Below are 19,019 nucleotides of genomic sequence, written 5' to 3' on the forward strand. Positions count from 1 at the left end.
AAACTTCTTATTTTGAATATGTACATACATTTGTATGTTTGATCTAAGTTAATAGGTTATGGGGGGTGCTTTGAAAATGTGGTTAGTTTTAGTTTGAGGTTTTCATTAAAACTAAAAGTCTTGAAAAATGTGGCATAGAATCAAATGGAAATGAGAAGAAACAACTGTATAAAAGATCAGCCTGCCAAACATTAGTGTCTGCATGTAACACAAAAGTTGGAAATCCACATTCAGAAAAAAAATTGTCATGTATAATAGGTGAGAACAATAACTTCTTATTGTAATAGATACACTATCCATATTATCTTGGAACATAAATGGCCCTATGGGTATAAACAAAAAGGAAAGAATATTGAATTATATTAAGAAATGCAGAGTACAAATAGCAATGCTGCAGGAGACACATTTGGAAAGAAATGAACATGAACTTTGATAAAGAAAGGATTTTTGAATGGATATTCAGTAAAATATCACGGACAAAATAAAAGGAGAGTAATTATACTAATTGCTACAGCAGCTCCAACAGTGAAAGAACAGGGGAAAAAAAGATAACAATGGTAGATTTGTGGCAGTAAGGGGATGTTGGCAAGGGAAGAGGATTATGCTGTCATTTAATTATATTCCACCAAAAACTGCTATTATGGAGCTTAAGAAAATTTTGGGAGAAATTATCTGCATTCAGCAGGGAATTTTACTCAGAGATGAAGCCAAGAACTTGATTTGCATGTATTTGGGAGACCTAGAAGGGAAAATATAACAAAAGAGGGAAGATTTCTGATGAAACGCATAAAAATATTTAGTATGGAAGATATGAATTCAGTAGTAGGAACTCTGAGAGAATTTACCTATTATTCCCCAAGGTATAACAACTGGGATAGACTAGCTAGAACTTGTATTTCACAGGAACATGTGCATTTAATTGAAAGCTTTGACATGCATCCAATAAATATTTCAGGTCATACACCAAAAAAAATTGTTGTAGGGTAATGAAGTAAAAATGAGGCACTAGCACATTCCTACCTATGTGATAAAAAGAGAGGAATTTAAGGAATGGGTAGTGGAAATTATTCAAGAGTTATGAGGAAAGACAGATTTCTCCAGAAGTTATAGCAAGTAAGTGGAATAAAATGAAAATGGAGTTTAAAAATTTGATAGAAATCAATCAGAAAGAGATATGGTTAAGACGTAATACAGATTATTTAGAGAGGCTGACAAATGTTTAAGTACTGCAGAATAAGGGGAAGGGGAGCACAAAAACTTTTAGCACAGTGACTTAGGCAATAGAAAGAGGAAAGAGTTGTCATCAAACTTAGGGAGCATATAAAAATAAAAATAACCAGAGATCCTGTAGAGGTATTAGATGTATTTAAGAAATTTTATGAGAATTTGTGTAAAGCAGAGCGATGTAGAAATCAAGAAAGAGTATAAATGGAGATATTTACTTAATCATGCCAAGGTTAAAGGTAGATGAGGCTCAACTAATAACAGTTAAGATAGGAGGAGGTGAGATAAAAAAGGTGATGTACAATCAGTCTGCAGGAAAAATGGATAGTCTCCAAGAATAAATGGTATTTATGTGGAAGTTTAAAAGTTAGGAAGGAAGAAAGTGATGATGGTTTGGAAGGATGTGTTTAACCATGCAGTAAAAGAAGACGAAGCACCAACATCTTGGAAGAAAGCTGTGGAGCCTGTAATACCTGAAGATAGTAAATGCATATCAGACACAGTTTTATAAAGACACAGTTCAATTTTAAACCATGAATATGAAGTGTTTATTGTCTATATTAGCTAAAACAATTACAATGATGTTGCCAAAATTGATGGATATGGATCAGTGTGGTTTTGTGGAAGGGAGGCAAACATTTGATAACATTAATAGAACAGTGATGATCCAGAGGGAAACAGAATGTAAGAAAATATGTATTATTATTCATTTGCCATTTGTTAACTAGGTTAGTCTGGCTGGGAAGGTGTCCTTTTTAAGCAGAAACCTGAGGAGAAAAGCTCCAGAAGCAATGTTTACAATGAGTTATAAAAGTGATTATCAGGTGTATACAAGAGAGAAAATACAGATCTAGATATAGAATCATTAAAAAAAATCATAAAACAAAATCATAACATGATAATAAACATTGTGATGAGCATTTGTAAAAAGGTGCCCTTAATAAACTTAAAATAACACAAAGTGAAATCCCATTATATAGTAGGAGAATGAGGGAAAGGGGAAAGAAAGGACTAGAGGACAGTCAGGTCCTACTTTTAGCACCAAGTCAGGTCCTGGAAAAATAGTGAGGAGGTAGGGTAAGAGCAGGAGAGACATAAGTGAGAGTTGAAGGATGCAGTAAAAAGTCATTAATAGACCTTGAAGAGATTTTTTTTATTTCTAAGAGATATAGGTGAGAGTTGTAAGATGTACCAAAAAAGTACATTAAGAAACTCATAGCATAGGTAAGTGAGAGTGGAGGTAAAAGGCTTACTAGCCAGGGACTCTAAGATAAAGGAAAATAGAGGTAGTGGCTTGATGGGAGAAGAGGGCTGGGTAGGAATACAATAATTTTAAGTAAGGTCTTTACAGGGGCAGGACCAGGAGTTGTGTAAGTAGTCCTTTAGGGCAAGTTTGAAGTTGTTTGAATTTTGGAGAGATCTGATTTGGAGATGGAGCTTGTTCGAAGATGTAGAGACTACATGACTATAAAGACTTTTACCTATGGTTTTATTAGGTTTGGAAACTTGGAGTAGGTGTTGGACAGAGCTACGAAGTTCATGGTTAGCGACATAGGGAGAGTCAAGAGCTGTTAATGAGGGACAAGCTAGGGGTTGAAGCAAGATGGAGTATGTCATGTGAAGTTGATGCAAAAGGAATTGGTTAGTGATCTCTAGCTAGTTTAGTTTTTTTACTGAGAGGCAGTGGTGTGTGCAATAGGGGAGATTTGTAGCAAACCTGGTGATTTTATGATAAGTAAGTTTAAGTTTGTTAAAGAGATTTTTTGGAGGTTGGTGAAAATAGGGGCAGCATATAGTAAAATATGAATGAGGTAGGCTTGGGCAAGGGTTACTTTGGATTCTTGTGTAAGGAATTTTTTATTTCTGTATAGCAATCCAAGTTTCTGGTGGGTCTATTTGATGCAGTTATTGATATGGGTGTTGAATTTTAGTTTGTCATCTATGAGTATGCCAAGTAGTTTAGTGTGGGACTCTGCCAGAACAGTTGTGTTCTTTAGGGAAGAGATAGACAAGGAAGATTTGAGGTGTTGGAGAAGTTTAGGAAGTAAAAGAAGAAGTTTAGTTTTGCTAGGTCCGGTGGTAATGCAGCACAGTAATTGGCTGCAGCTATTTGTAGGGGCGGAACTTCTTGTGAAGAGCCCCATAAAGGTCGCAGCTGTAGAGCACTAAGCTCTATAGCAGCCCGGACAAAAGATCTGAATTTTTCGCCAGCATTGAAGCCAGTATTGAAGCCAGCATTGAAGCCAAGCCAGCAAGGGAGCCAGCCCAGCCAGCCAGCAAGGGAGCCAGCCCAGCCAGCCAGCAAGGGAGTCAGCCCAGGCAGCCAGCAAGGGAGTCAGCCCAGCCAGCAAGGGAGCCAGCCCAGCCAGCCAGCCAGCCAGCAAGGGAGCCAGCCCAGCCAGCCAGCCAGCAAGGGAGCCAACCCAGCCCAGCCAGCCAGCCAGCAAGGGAGCCAGCCCAGCCCAGCCAGCCAGCCAGCCAGCAAGGGAGCCAGCCCAGCCAGCCAGCCCAGCCAGCAAGGGAGCCAGCCCAGCCAGCCAGCCCAGCCAGCAAGGGAGCCAGCCCAGCCAGCCAGCCCAGCCAGCAAGGGAGCCAGCCAGCCCAGCAATAACTGAGTGGTAAGTAGATAATTGCATTTTGTGGCTTTAGTTATTTAAAATGGGAATAGTGTGCTTTATTTAAGTTTTAATGTTTAGAGGTAGATGGGGATGTAGTATGTAGTATTTAAATCTGTGCAGTGGTTATTTTGAGACTTTTGTACTAGTTTAAAATGGGAATATATTGTGGTTTAATTTTTTAATGTTTAAAGGCAGATGGTGGGTGCAGTACGCAATATTTAAATCTGTAGTAGTTACTTTAATATTTTGTGTAGTAGTTTTAAAGAGATAAAACCTGAATGTATATGTAATTGTTATTATGCTTGGGGGTATGATTTGGAAGCATTACTTTTAAAAGGCTGAACTGTGTATAGAAGTTGTTTGTTTCTGTTGGGGGGCAGTGAAATATAAACTTAGTGTGATGCATTTCTATTGTCGTAGCTTTTTCTGGGTATTGTCTGTATGCATATAGGAATTGTTTGAGCATAGTTTGTATTTTTTTGTATGGAAATATGCACTATAATGCTGTTTTCAGGAAGTTACGATATACTGTTTAGGTAACTTTTCCTGTTCCTGCAAGTCCATGTCTGTGGTACAAGTCTACCTTTTGAGGGGGAATGTTAACAGTTAATGTAATTCATTTATTATTCTAGTAGGTACACGTTGCCAATTTGCCAAAGCTGTTTCAAGATTGTTTTCATGTATACTTGTAAATGTGTGCATTTAATTTATTATGCATTTTAATAAGGTTAAAATGTACTGTTTTGCTTGTAATGTGAATATGGGTGTGTTACTTTTACTTGGGCCTGTTTATTGCATTGCTGTGCTGGATTAATTGCTATGTTTTGAGGTAAAAGGAGCCCATGGAGTCTGCTGTACATTGTAGTTTGTTACTTCTCCTGCAAGAAGTATTTTTAAAAGTTAAAATGTTTGGACTTTTTCCCATTTATTTTATTTTTTGTGGATGGATGCTCTGAAGTTAATGCAATGTATTTCAGATTGTGCTAAACCATGTTACAGGGTAGTTTGGCGCCTAAGTAGCAAAGTTTTTATTTTGTGTTTTAGTGATGTCTTCAACATACTTATTTACTGTTTTCATTATAATCAGATTATGACCAGTGCTGCTGTTGGGCATGTTTATTAATAGATCATTGCGCTGTGTAAATTAGTGCCATACATTTCTTAACTGCTGTGGTCAAAAGCTAAATTAGGTCTATGGTATCCACTGTGCATTGTCATTCATTTTACTGTTTTTTGGTTCAGTGAATATGGTTAACTTTTTTGTCTTGTGGGGTGTGGTGGGCATGTTCAGTGGTAAAAATAATGCATTTCATTTTCTACAAGCTGTGTTAATGTTAGTCTTCAATGGCCAAAATGCCCCCTACATTACCTCATTTACTATTTGACCTTAAACTGTTTGTAAACTCTTTTTTGCTCCATTCCTCTATTTCGCATGCCAATGTTTTTCGAGCCAGTTCTTTCACATGCCAATGTTTTTCGAGCCAGTTCTTTCACATGCCAATGTTTTTCAAGCCAGCTCTTTCATGTGCCAATGTTTTTCAAGACAGTTCGTGCCAATGTTTTCGAGCCAGTTTCGCATGCCAATGTTTTCGACCCAGTTCTTTCACATGCCAATGTTTTTCAAGCCAGCTCTTTCATGTGCCAATGTTTTTCAAGACAGTTCGTGTGCCAATGTTTTTCGAGCCAGTTCTTTCGCATGCCAATGTTTTTCGAGCCAGTTCTTTCACCTGCCAATGTTTTTTGAGCCAGTTCTTTCACATGCCAATGTTTTTTGAGCCAGTTCTTTCACATGCCAATGTTTTTCAAGCCAGTTCTTTCACATGCCAATGTTTTTTGAGCCAGTTCTTTCGCATGCCAATGTTTTTTGAGCCAGTTCTTTCGCATGCCAATGTTTTTTGAGCCAGTTCTTTCGCATGCCAATGTTTTTCGAGCCAGTTTTTTGTGCCAATTAAGCCAGTTCATTTGTGCTGTGCAGCAATATGTTACTGAACCCTACTAACAGTGTTGGTCAATATGTTGCATATCAGGTAAGTACAGATTCAAGCATGAAGAGAGCAGCAGCTTCATCACAGTCAACCAGCAGCAAGAGAATGTGCAAGTGGCAGGACGTTTGGAAAACAGAATTTGACTGGATCGAGAGATGCACTGATGTCAAAGCATTCTGCAGGTACTGCAAGAGAGAATTTCTAGTGACCCACAGTGGAAGGAATGATGTTGCACGACATGAGGCAACTGAACAACATAAGACTGCCATTCTTCAAGCTAAATCCACTCACCTGATGACAAAGTGGGCAAGGAATGCAAACCTTGAGGGACCAGAACTTAGAATCATTGCAGCAGAAGCCTCTGAGGTTTTCCATGCTGTTAAGCACAATATTTCATATAACAGCTTGGACTGTGCAGTAAAGTTGGCCAGCCAGTTGTACAGTGACTCAGACACTGCAAAGAAACTATCTTGTGGTAGAACCAAGGCTGAAGCCATAGTTGAAAATGTTTTGGGGCCACACTCATTAGAATGCCTCCTGCATGACCTTCAAAAACCAGGTACTTCATTTGCAATTTCATCAGATGCTTCCAACAAGGGGAACATAAAATTATTTCCCTTGTTGTGAGGTATTTTCTAAAGAAGAAGGGGTGGTGAATGGCCTTTTGGACTTCTATGAAGACCCTGACGAATCTGCACAGGCTATTTCACAGCAAATTTCCAACATTATGGAAAGGCATTCCTTGCCCTGGAACCATATTTCAGCTTATGGGGCTGATAATGCCAGTGTGAACTATGGGAAGAAATCTGGTGTGTATACCAGATTAAAAGAAAAGTGCCCATCACTCCAGAAAGCTAACTGTCTTGCCCATATTATTCACAATGCAGCCAAAAAAGCTGCAGCACAACTACCATACGATGTGGAAGCATTTGTAATGAGACTTTTCAGCCACTTTTCTGGTTCTGCCACAAGGACCAGAGACTTGAAAGACTTCTTTGAGTTTTGTGGCATGGAATTTGAGAGTCTGTTAAGACATGTGCCAACAAGGTGGCTGTCACTACTCCCAGCCATTGAAAGAGTAGTGAAAAATCTCCCAGTGCTCCAGTCCTATTTCCTCTCTCAGGGAGAAGAGGAGACCCCCCGGCAGATATGGTCGTACTTTTCAGGTAACAAGCATGGTGAGAATGAATTGCCTACACTGCCCCAGTACTATCTGCACTTTCTCTGTGCTGTTCTTGTCGATTTTAATGAACACATAAGTACATTAGAAAAATCAGCACTTACTGCCATGGAAACTTATTGTGCAATGGTCTCTCTCAAGCAAAAACTGCAGGCAAGAGCTGAAGGTGCTTTCTTTGGAGGGAAACTTAGGGCACTTATGAGCACATTAGACAGCACTTCTGCTAACAAACTGAAAAGAGACTTTATTGTTTTCTTGGAGACAGCAGTGAAATACCTGGAGCAGTGGTTTGATTATACTGAAAGCAACTACTTGTTTACACTATCTAAATTATCTTTAAATGAGCCCTTTGCCTTCAGTGATTTGCTGAATGTGACCACTGCCCTGAGTCTGCAGGATGTAGATAAAGATTATCTTTTTAGGGATTACTTGGCAATTAGGCCCTCTCTCGAACAGTTATGTAACACAAGCTTGACCCCAGGAGAGAAGTGGCTGAAGCTTTTCAAAGAAGGGCCTGAACTGACTACACTCTATCCGGTAATTGCTAGGGTTTTATCTATACCACCCTCAAACGCATTTGCAGAAAGAGTTTTTTCACTGGTGAAAGGTAAATGGACAGATGTGTGAAACCGATGTAGTGTGGACTTGTTAAAAGCTGAACTCATGATGAGTGTAAATTACCGGATGAAATGTTGTGACTTTTACTCGAATATTATTTCAAATCGGGCCCTTCTTCAAGCCATAAAATCAAATTCAAAATACACTTTTAAAAAAAAGTGATTTATTGTACGTAATTTTGTGTTTTTCTTTGTTTAGCATTAATTTGTACTAGGGTATGTAGTTTTGTGTTCTTTGCTTTAGCTTTAATTGACAGTCTTAATTTTATACTTGGCTTGTATGTGGTATGTAGATTTTTTAAGTTTTCTTTCTGAATAGCAATGGATGGTTTATGAATTTTACTTTTTAAATAAACAAGTGTCTGTTTAATGAGTAGTGTGTTTTTAATTCCTTTAAAGTTTATTGTTACAACCGATTAGTGTGTGTGCAGTAATAGTTCACTTCATTTAAATGGTTTGAGTTTTCAGTATGCTGTAATGTCACAATGTTGCATCCATAACTAATACTGCATCTCCTTTAACAACTCTGGTGATGTCGTGGTGGGGGTGTGGCCAGTGTCATGTTGGCCACACCCCTATCATGTTGACCACACCCCCATGTCCCACTTTGCCCTTGTTAAAAGGTGGCAACCCAAATTTAGGAACTTTTATGAGAATTTGTGTAAAGCAGAGAAATGTAGAAATCAAGAAAGAGTATAAATGGAGATATTTACTTAATCATGCCAAGGTTAAAGGTAGATGAGGCTCAACTAATAACAGTTAAGATAGGAGGAGGTGAGATAAAAAAGGTGATGTACAATAAGTCTGCAGGAAAAATGGATAGTCTCCAAGAATAAATGGTATTTATGTGGAAGTTTAAAAGTTAGGAAGGGAGGAAGTGATGATGGTTTGGAAGGATTTGTTTAACCATGCAGTAAAAGAAGAGGAAGCACCAACATCTTGGAAGAAAGCTGTGGAGCCTGTAATACCTGAAGATAGTAAATGCATATCAGACACAGTTTTATAAAGACACAGTTCAATTTTAAACCATGAATATGAAGTGTTTATTGTCTATATTAGCTAAAACGATTACAATGATGTTGCCAAAATTGATGGATATGGATCAGTGTGGTTTTGTGGAAGGGAGGCAAACATTTGATAACATTAAAAGAACAGTGATGATCCAGAGGGAAACAGAATGTAAGAAAATATGTATTATTATGTATTTGCCATTTGTTAACTAGGTTAGTCTTGCTGGGAAGGTGTCCTTTTTCAGCAGAAACCTGAGGAGAAAAGCTCCAGAAGCAATGTTTACAATGAGTTATAAAAGTGATTATCAGGTGTATACAAGAGAGAAAATACAGATCTAGATATAGAATCATTAACAAAAATCATAAAACAAAATCATAACATGATAATAAACATTGTGATGAGCATTTGTGAAAAGGTGCCCTTAATAACCTTAAAATAACACAAAGTGAAATCCCGTTATATAGTAGGAGAATGAGGGAAAGGGGAAAGAAAGGACTAGAGGACGGTCAGGTCCTACTTTTAGCACCAAGTCAGGTCCTGGAAAAATAGTGAGGAGGTAGGGTAAGAGCAGGAGAGACATAAATGAGAGTTGTAGGATGCAGTAAAAAGTCATTAATAGACCTTGAAGAGATTTTTTTATTTCTAAGAGATATAGGTGAGAGTTGTAAGATGCACCAAAAAAGTACATTAAGAAACTCGTAGCATAGGTAAGTGAGAGTGGAGGTAAAAGGCTTACTAGCCAGGGAGTCTAAGATAAAGGAAACTAGAGGTAGTGGCTTGATGGGAGAAGAGGGCTGGGTAGGAAAAAAATAATTTTAAGTAGGGTCTTTACAGGGGCAGGACCAGGAGTTGTGTAAGTAATCCTTTAGGGCAAGTTTGAAGTTGTTTGAATTTTGGAGAGATCTGATTTGGAGATGGAGCTTGTTCGAAGATGTAGAGACTACATGACTATAAAGACTTTTACCTATGGTTTTATTAGGTTTGGAAACTTGGAGTAGGTGTTGGACAGAGCTACGAAGTTCATGGTTAGCGACATAGGGAGAGTCAAGAGCTGTTAATGAGGGACAAGCTAGGGGTTGAAGCAAGATGGAGTATGTCATGTGAAGTTGATGCAAAAGGAATTGGTTAGTGATCTCTAGCCAGTTTAGTTTTTTTACTGAGAGGCAGTGGTGTGTGCGATAGGGGAGATTTGTAGCAAACCTGGTGATTTTATGATAAGTAAGTTTAAGTTTGTTAAAGAGATTTTTTTGGAGGTTGGTGAAAATAGGGGCAGCATATAGTAAAATAGGAATGAGGTAGGCTTGGGCAAGGGTTACTTTGGATTCTTGTGTAAGGAATTTTTTATTTCTGTATAGCAATCCAAGTTTCTGGTGGGTCTATTTGATGCAGTTATTGATATGGGTGTCGAATTTTAGTTTGTCATCTATGAGTATGCCAAGTAGTTTAGTGTGGGACTCTGCCAGAACAGTTGTGTTCTTTAGGGAAGAGATAGACAAGGAAGATTTGAGGTGTTGGAGAAGTTTAGGAAGGAAAAGAAGAAGTTTAGTTTTGCTGGGGTTAAGAAGGAGTTGGTTAGGAGTGAGACATCTTTCAACAGAGTGTAATGTATCTTGTGTGAGGGTATGTATGTGGGTTAGATTGTCAGAGGTAGATATGATCGTAGAGTCATCAGCATATTGTATACGTTTAGAGTGGGGGCAGGATTGAAAGAGATCGTTAGTAAAGATATTGAATAGTAGGAGACCCAGGATGGAGGCTTGGGGAACTCCAGTGAGAACAGGTAGGAATGGAGAAGTAGCTGACAAACATTTGCTAGGTTGAGCTTTATCAGATAGTTAAGAAGAGAACCAGTTGAGGGTGGAGGTAGAGAGGTTAAAGGAAGAAAGCTTAGAGAGGAAGATGTTATGTGAAACAGTATCAAAAGCCTTAGAGAGGTCCAGGAAGAGGAAATATACCAGTTTGTTGTTATTGTTGGTAGGTTTTGATGCTGAGAAAATATTTGACAGAGTAAGCTGGGATTTTATGAGTAGGAAAATTGAAGCATTTGCATTCCCTGATACAATAATGTTAATTAGGAGGATATATAAAGGATGAAAGGCAGGAATTAAAGTGGGAAGATTCCTCTCTGATAAGTTGTGTCTAAACATAGGAACCAGGCAGGTGTTTCCTCTTTCTCCTTTGTTATTTGTGTTATATTTAGACCCATGGCAAAGAAAATAAGGGACTCAGAAATTCAAGGATATAATTGGTATGTAAGCAAGAAAAGTTGGCTTTGTTTGCAGATGGTATTATTTTGTACCTGATAAATCAGTAAAAGGACATCTCAGAGTTGTGGAATATTTTGAGACAGTTTGAAGTCTTTTTAGAATGTAAAATTAATGAAGATAAAACTATAGCCATAAATTATGTACCCACATATGAATTGGTTCAGCAGTACCCATGTTTATGGGTACACAATAAGATTAAGTATTTTTGATATGGAGTAAAAAAAACTTCTGTTAAGGCAGCTAAGGATATGTGACAAGAGACTAAAGAAAAAGATAATACAAAAACTGAGAAACTGGAAGCTCCTGTTTATGGATATGGATAGTAAGATACAAGCCTTGAAAATATGTTTAGTCCCTTTAGTTTTATATACAGGTTAGGCATGCTTTTATCAACTAGAAGAAGTTGTGGACAATAATTAATAAAACGTTGAAGAAATTAATCTAACAGTAGGGGAAGAGGGCAAGAGTTAAGTGGGATAAGTTGATCTTTCCAATAAAACAAGATGATTTAGGTTGACCTGATTTGAAGGGTATTTTAGAGCTACACAATTAAGGCTCATAGACATAGCACAAGCAGAAAGTTATAATTCAAAGTGGAAAGGGCTGATGTTGAAGCAGAGTTAGGGTGAATTCAAGAAATAAGGAGAGAGTGAGAATTTTGATTCAGATCCTTAAGGAGAATAATAACAGCAATATGGAATATTATATTCATAAAGTAGCAGAAAGTATTCTAAGAACTAAGCCAGCACAGGAATCCAGAAAGGAGAGTTTGCCAATAGGGATGACTGCAAGTAGTGGTACAGAGAATAGGCAAGAGGGGTCTGGAATTTACTGGGGAACACTATCAAAGGAATCAATATGTTGGGAACAAATAAATAAATCAAAAATTGCAAAGCAGCTCTCAAGCAACCAGAAGCTACACTTAACCAGCATCTGCCAATCTCATGGGTACTGGTTAAGTGAGAGTTTACTGTATAGTAAAATAGAAAAGGATAGGGGAATCCTAAGTGAAGGACCTACTCCAGTAGAGTTTTTAGTTGGATCTAGAACAGAAGCTGATGTTAAAACAGGTATAATTAGTACAGCATATAAGATATTGCATGAAAACTTATATAATCAATCAAAGAAGATTAAAAAAAGATTGGGAAGAGAAATTGGATAAATAATTTACAAGGGCACAGTGGATGTGCATATATATGATTCCCAAGTATGTAGCAAAGTCCAGAAGGTTTAGGATTTTGCTTGGAAGCATTTGCATAGATTTTTTTTATATCCCAAGCAAACTTCAAAGAATTTTCCTTGGGAAGCTGACAAATTTGGGAGGTGCAATAAGGAAGAGATTGGTAACTGGGAGCATATGTTTAGGGAATGCAATAAGCTGGCAGATTTTAAAAATTCCCTACAGAGTACTCTGTCATAAATATATTCTGTGAGCAAATGGGTATAACTAAGGAAAAGATTCTTTTGAGCTAGGACACGGGTTCTGAATTGCCTTGACATAGTAAGGCCTTGTTAAATTTAATTCTGGTGGCTGACAAAAAAAACAATTACTAGAAAATGCAAATCAAAGTCTAAACCAACTGTATTCAAATGATTGAATATTGTAACAGAGATAAAATAACTGGAAGTGTGATCTTTAGAAAAGGGAATGGGCAAATTACATAGAAATAAATGGAAATTTTGGGAACAATTTATGCAGAATAGTGTTCTGGAGGAGGGAAAGGTTTAAGGAAGTCAAGAATTAAGCAATTTATGTAATGGACTGACAACAGTTATAAAACAGAACAGATATGATGCATAATGTATGTAATGAAAAAAATGTTAATATGGTTTGTTTTCTTTTATATTAATGCATGTTTGACTATGTTTTAACTGATAATTTTATAAAGGTGTTAAAAATAACAAAATAGAAAAAAAAATAGAAAAGTAAACACTGTAACACAGTTAGGTAACATTACCATCAATTGTTAAAATGGTCGTTGCATTCTGTTTGATGTCTGAGAAGTATCTGACAATACAGCTGTATTTTCCTTCATTTGCAGGTGAAATGGAAGTGAGTACTAGTGAGGCATTCCCCTTCTTCAGTTCATTCACAGAAACTTTGGTGCTTCCACTGCTATACAGAACATTGTCCATAAACATGGTCACATTCTTTCCCTGGAATTCCCACTGCACCATGAGATGATTCATGTCCAGTGTCTCCGAGTCGACTCTGAAGTAACACGGAAGCAGTACTGCAGATCTTTGAAGGGCTGTAACTTCGTACTTGCGTGTAATTATTGCTGGTGTTACACCTACAATAATAGGAAACAGAAATTCAGCATTGAACAAATAACTGCTGGAGTCTTTCCTAGAAACTCTCATGCACGAGTCATTTTAAAGTCAGCTGCCAGAAATATATGATGTACTGAAGTGCTTTTCTAAGTACAGCTCTGGTTTGGGTGATTTAACAGTAAAATAAAATTACTAAACACTTTTGTTACCTCAATGTGTTATATTTTAAAATAGATAACTATAAAGAAAACAAGGCATTCATTACTTAAACCATTCAGAAAGGTGGAACTGTCTGCTGTACTGTCTGATAAAAAGAAGCTCATAATACCAACTTTACTAGAAGTAATCTTACAGAAACTGATATTGCAGTCTTAATTGGAATTACATGTGGGAAATGTTTTGGGTAATTATTATTTGTGCTGCAATTGTTGATCTGCCTTTAGAAGAAAATTAAATGTTTGAGTTTTTGGAGTTTACAAATAATTTTGTCTCAATGTTAAAGAAGATTAGGATACCACTAAGTACAGGGAAGAGATGATATGGTTAACTTTAAAGATGAGATTGTCTTTTGGAGAAGCATTAAATAAAGTTTAACGGATATGCTAGTAAGGGTAGATATGATTCAGTTCACTGAAAAATAAACTTAAAACAGAGGTTGTACTGGGAGGGGTACAGAGGTTAATACTCATATACTACAAATAGTTTATAAAGAATGAAGTATGGCTCATCTTTTGAAGCCTTTTGTTGGGAATGAGATGATTCCATGTCTTGGTATTTTTAATTTAAAATGGGATTTAAGGATTAGCTGCTGGAACTAATTTATACTGTGAGACAGGTTCCTTTTGTTACATCTACTTAATTCTGAGAAAACTAAGAACCAGCTGAACAGTCCCCATAGTGTTGAGATTTAAATATCAAAGGACCCAGGTTTGACTAGGGGCCCAAGCACTGAAGAATTGATGGAAAGAGATGGGAGAAGGAGGCCATTGCCAGTTCATCCATCATTGGAATCCAGCATAAGTGTAATCCATCCACAATATGTTCACCTGTGGGTAGGCCTGGGATGTCAATACTTACAACTACAGACTCTGTGAAGCATCTAGGATATCACATTCACCAATCAGAGGCTGTTAGAAAAGATTGAGAAGAGAAATCGGGTAAGCAATTTACAAGAGAACAATGGAAGTGCATATATATAGCTCCCAAGTATGAAAGAAACTCCAGAAGGTTTAGGATTTTTGTTTGGAAGCATTTGTGTGGGGTATTTTTATACCCAAAGCATGGATGTCACATTCCCTATGGATGTATTTGTAGATATGTGGCCCAAGCATGGATGTCACATTCCCTCTGGATGTATTTGTGGATATGTGGCCCAAGGATGGATGTCACATTCCCTTTGGATGTATTTGTGGATATGTGGCCCAATCATGGTATCACATTCCCTCTGCTTATATTTGTAGATATGTGGCCCAAGCATGTATGTCACCTTCCCTCTGCATGAATTTGTGATATGTGGTCCAAGCATGGATGTCACATTCCCTCTGGATGTATTTGCAGATATGTGGCCCAAGCATGGCTGTCACATTTCCTCTGGATGTATTTGTGGATATGTGGAAGCATGCAATCATAATGGGCCATCACAGTATGCATTGCACCATGTTTTAGGCCATTGGGGGTTATTAGGAGATTGCAATATTGCTCTCCTACACTCACTAGGAGATCACAACATAATATCTTACTGTCATAAGTCATGGCCACAGTCTGTTGCTCTAACTTCCTTCTCCCTGTGTCCTAGGACATCATGGTTTGGGTAGAATTGAGTGGACCATCAAACACTGTAGTTTGTTAGGTGCAGAACAAGGACCAAAAAGACAGTAAAAAATTTAAATATTAGCTGTGGCATTATGTTTATGTATGCAGCTAAATAATTAATAGTGATATATATATATATATATATATATATATATATATATATATATATATATATATATATATATATATAGGTATTAGTACGGTTCTAACATCTATCAAAATAAAAAGTTATATAGAATAGTGAATGGACAAAATCAGTAATTTTGTAACTGATTACATCAGACTTTTCCAAAGCAAAGTACAAGAACTTACCTAGAGGAAAGTCTGTGTGATATTAACTTCATATTTTAATAGAAGAAAAAGATGTACTTGGCGTTATGTCTTTTTTGTCTTGTATTGAACCAGTACTGGAAACTACATTCTGTACCATAGGGGTGAACTAAAAATATTTAAAAACATATGATAAACCTTGTAGTGTAGTATCGCAAAGACACCCTACTGATATTGTTCACGTTTCACAGCACCCAAAATTAAACTTCCCTAAATAATGAGGCCAACTTGGTAATAGTTCACTCCTGTACAGCCTCTAGTCAGCCAAGGAAATTAATGTATTAATGGTAAGGTATGGTGGAATGCTGCAGGTCAGCTGATTTCTCAAAGAAATAAATAAATAAAAACAATAAACCATATAACGCACATCGATCTCTCTATTTAATGTGGTGCGTATGTACACATTACTCCTGCACATTTCAACCAATTTTTTTAACATCCTCTTTTTCTATTTGCTGTTACTTAATGAAGAATATTAAAAGTTTTTGGTATTGTTTAAATCATTGCATACACCATGATAAATATAACATTGAATTAGTGTGCTTTTATATGAATGTTTTTAAATTAAACTATATATCAAGTCTGTCTGAAATTTACTCAATATGCTGATTAGCATTCTGGTTATACTCATACATATTCTACATTGAGTAGTTTCAAGAAAATAATTCATTGCTATCCACGGCTCTCAACCTCTTTGCTCAATAATTCTGGAAAAAGCCAAAAATAATAAGGGGACAAAGGACCACAACTGGGGACAGTTATTAATTATTACTCCAATTCATGTGAAATGTTAATAGAAAAATAAATCTGAACTTCAAATGTCTGTCAATATTTTGTGTCATCAATTTTCAGTAACTTGCAAGAAAACAACAAATTGTATGAGGTACAGACCAAAAATATGAGCAAAATCTGGAAATTCTTTGAAATCCTGGGCAGTTGAGAGGTATGATCCCAAGGTGCTTCTCAATTTATTAGGAAAATCATTGCACAGAATTAATTTAATGTCCAGTAGTCAGATTCAGGTTAGCAGCGCCTGGCTGCAAACATTACTGCAGCATTCTTTACATGGCCATATGACAGCCTATCTTCCTTAACAGAACCTTACTGAAATGTTCTCTCATCTTTATGCAGACCTAGCTTCTTTGTCCCTGGTATTAAGTCTGTATGTACCCCAGCCTTAATACTAGAAACTTTTTGACATGACTGTCAACTTCAACACATTAGTGTAATGCATAATGTTAAGTAATTGTACTGAAAATGCTACTGGAAGTATTTTATTTTCACAATTAGTTATTTTGATTCAGCACAATAGATGTTTTCAGAAAGTTTTCAGCTCTCCTACTTTTGTTGCTTTTTAGTGCTGTAAGACAGTACCTTAAATGTTCTGAGCATTTACTCTTAAAAGACGTGTTCTCTGAACAAAATATAACGTGCAGATACTGACATGTTCAAGACAGTAAACAAAAAACAATACTTACACTTACAAACCATAGTCGGTAGTTGCCATGCAGACCGAATACAGGCTATAAAGTTGTCTCCCTGCTCATGTTTGCAGTTTTTGTTACATGCATAGAACACTTTTACAAGTTCAGGAAATTCTGTCATTTTCGTATACAGTGGCAATAGCCGAGCATTTGGTATTTCTGGTGGGTATGGGCAAGTTCCTAAAAAGACTGCAAATAACACATTCTGTTAAACTACAGCTACAAAAAGAAGGTTAGACATGGTGTTAACTGTAGGAAAGATATAAATGTGAAACATTAAGCATTATTTCTTTAGATCTTTTTATCTGAGAAACAGGTTTTTACAGTCAAGCAAATATCAGAATTCAGTCAAACAACAAAAAGTAAGCATAAAATAAGGGATACAATACCACTTTCCCATATTCTCTTTTATTAAAAACATACTCTATAGTTGTAGACTAAAATAAATGCTTCTAAACCGTGTAACAAAAAGTTGTCTAATAACTAATGGAGATTATTTTCATGTAGACAAGGTTAAAGTCTTACAGCAAACATAACTTTTAGATATCTTCTGATCCTTTGTGTTATTGACAATGATTGTGTATTTATGACATCAGATGTCTTTATTTCTGAGCAGTATTACTGAACCTGCTGTCATGCCCGTGCTCATATAAGAGCTCAGGAATAGTCTGGAGCCCTGTTTTAACATGTTATACAAAACAAAGCACACTCAGGAGTGGAGCACCTGTTTATGCTCTACTGCAGTATCAGTATGGGAGAAACTAACCTAAGTACTCTGGTAGGAACAGAAACCACAATGTTCTGATTTCTCTGCACCGAAGCCAAGCATACTACCTGTTAAGCTATTGGCACTACTAGGACACTAATGGCTACAATCCTGCTACCATCAAAACATTACTCTGTTTGTACACAATAAATTGTGCAAATCTCACTCAGCCAAATTCTTAACTTTTCCCTTACGTCTACAGCTAGGAAAACCTGCTGTTTGTCACAGTCCAATATAGTGATGCTGAGAACATTGTAACAGGAATATCACCTGGTACTTAATGCTGACATAAGGAAATGTCAGCACTAGTTTAATTGCAGATTTGATGTTTTAGACTCAGAGATGTGTGTGTGTGTGTGTGAGAGAGAGAGAGAAGTTAAATTTTACATCTTTATGTATCTTCTTTTTTTCTCCAAATAAGTGTGACTTAAGTATTTTAACTGTAGCAAGCTGCTTGTTAAATATGCAACAAGAAAACTGTTAAAATTTCAGAGCAGAAGAACTTTCATCTTTAAGACTTTTCATTTATAGTTAGTTCATCAACATAGAGATGAGGGGGTACAAGTTCAGGGAACTACACAGGAAACCAAATAACCTAGGTACAATTCTGTCAACATATTCCCTGTAATGCATGCCCAGGAATCAAGTGGTAAAGGAGGGTAGCAGTTCCATTAACACTTGTGTACCAGGTCTCAGTGTTCTATTAATACTCCAGTCATGCTGGCTCCAGTGCACATCATCCCAGCATTGATTATCTCAAGCTTTGTCCACTTGCTTACTTTTGAGAACTTGAATGCAAATGTGCATGTTTGTGTGTTTATATATACACATACATACACATTTGCAAATGCAATCACACCACCAAAAAATGCCTTCAACTTAGCTGTCAGTGTTTTGCAGTATATTTCTGACATCAATTTTCCTTAGGCACATATTGGATCTAAAATTTTATTCTCTATAATGTAATGAAATGTTTGGCCCATAGTATCCAAGTGCAAGAAATACAGAAGTCTAAGGGGTAAAGTTAGAAATGTTTATAAATTTCTAGGGGAACTGAGATGTTTTTAAATTTGTAAGAGGCGGAGCTCTTATTGTTTGTAGATAGAATTCTCCTGGATAATTCAATGAAGGAAAAAGTCAGAAAAGATGGAAGTCAATACAGAAAAGACAGATGAAAGAGTAATTGTGTCCTACTAATTCCCATTCTGCCACATGTCAAAAAAAAAAAGACTATGGAAGTTGCCTGGTGCCCTGGCCATATTTCTTCTAGTCAGTATGAATATCACCTTGGGTCTCTCCTGAAAAGAGGACAGTAGCCTAATGGGACTAACCTATACAACAAAGCATAAAATAAACAAATAAATAAAATCCTGTGAGGAATAACTGCAGTAATTGTTTAACTGAAATGCAGGTCAAGTCAGCTGTGAGTTATGCAAAAAACAAAAAGTTCT

The 19,019-nt window shown here is 36.8% G+C and overlaps 1 protein-coding gene across 4 annotated transcripts in view; it reads right to left on the minus strand.

Moving 5' to 3' along the window:
• LOC122806592 (basement membrane-specific heparan sulfate proteoglycan core protein-like) overlaps positions 1 to 19,019 on the minus strand; it is a 1,657,353-nt gene that overhangs the window by 790,808 nt on the left and 847,526 nt on the right. For all 4 annotated transcript variants that reach the window (XM_044077142.1, XM_044077143.1, XM_044077144.1 and 1 more), the window contains 2 exons: positions 16,797 to 16,991; positions 12,861 to 13,196 (listed from right to left, as the gene is read on the minus strand). In XM_044077142.1, coding sequence (XP_043933077.1) covers positions 12,861 to 13,196; positions 16,797 to 16,991 — 531 coding nt within the window. The remainder of the gene's footprint in view (positions 1 to 12,860; positions 13,197 to 16,796; positions 16,992 to 19,019) is intronic.

Source organism: Protopterus annectens, chromosome 7.part0 (genome assembly GCF_019279795.1).
Source record: "Protopterus annectens isolate FY-2018-M chromosome 7.part0, PAN1.0, whole genome shotgun sequence".
Lineage (NCBI taxonomy): Eukaryota > Metazoa > Chordata > Ceratodontiformes > Protopteridae > Protopterus > Protopterus annectens.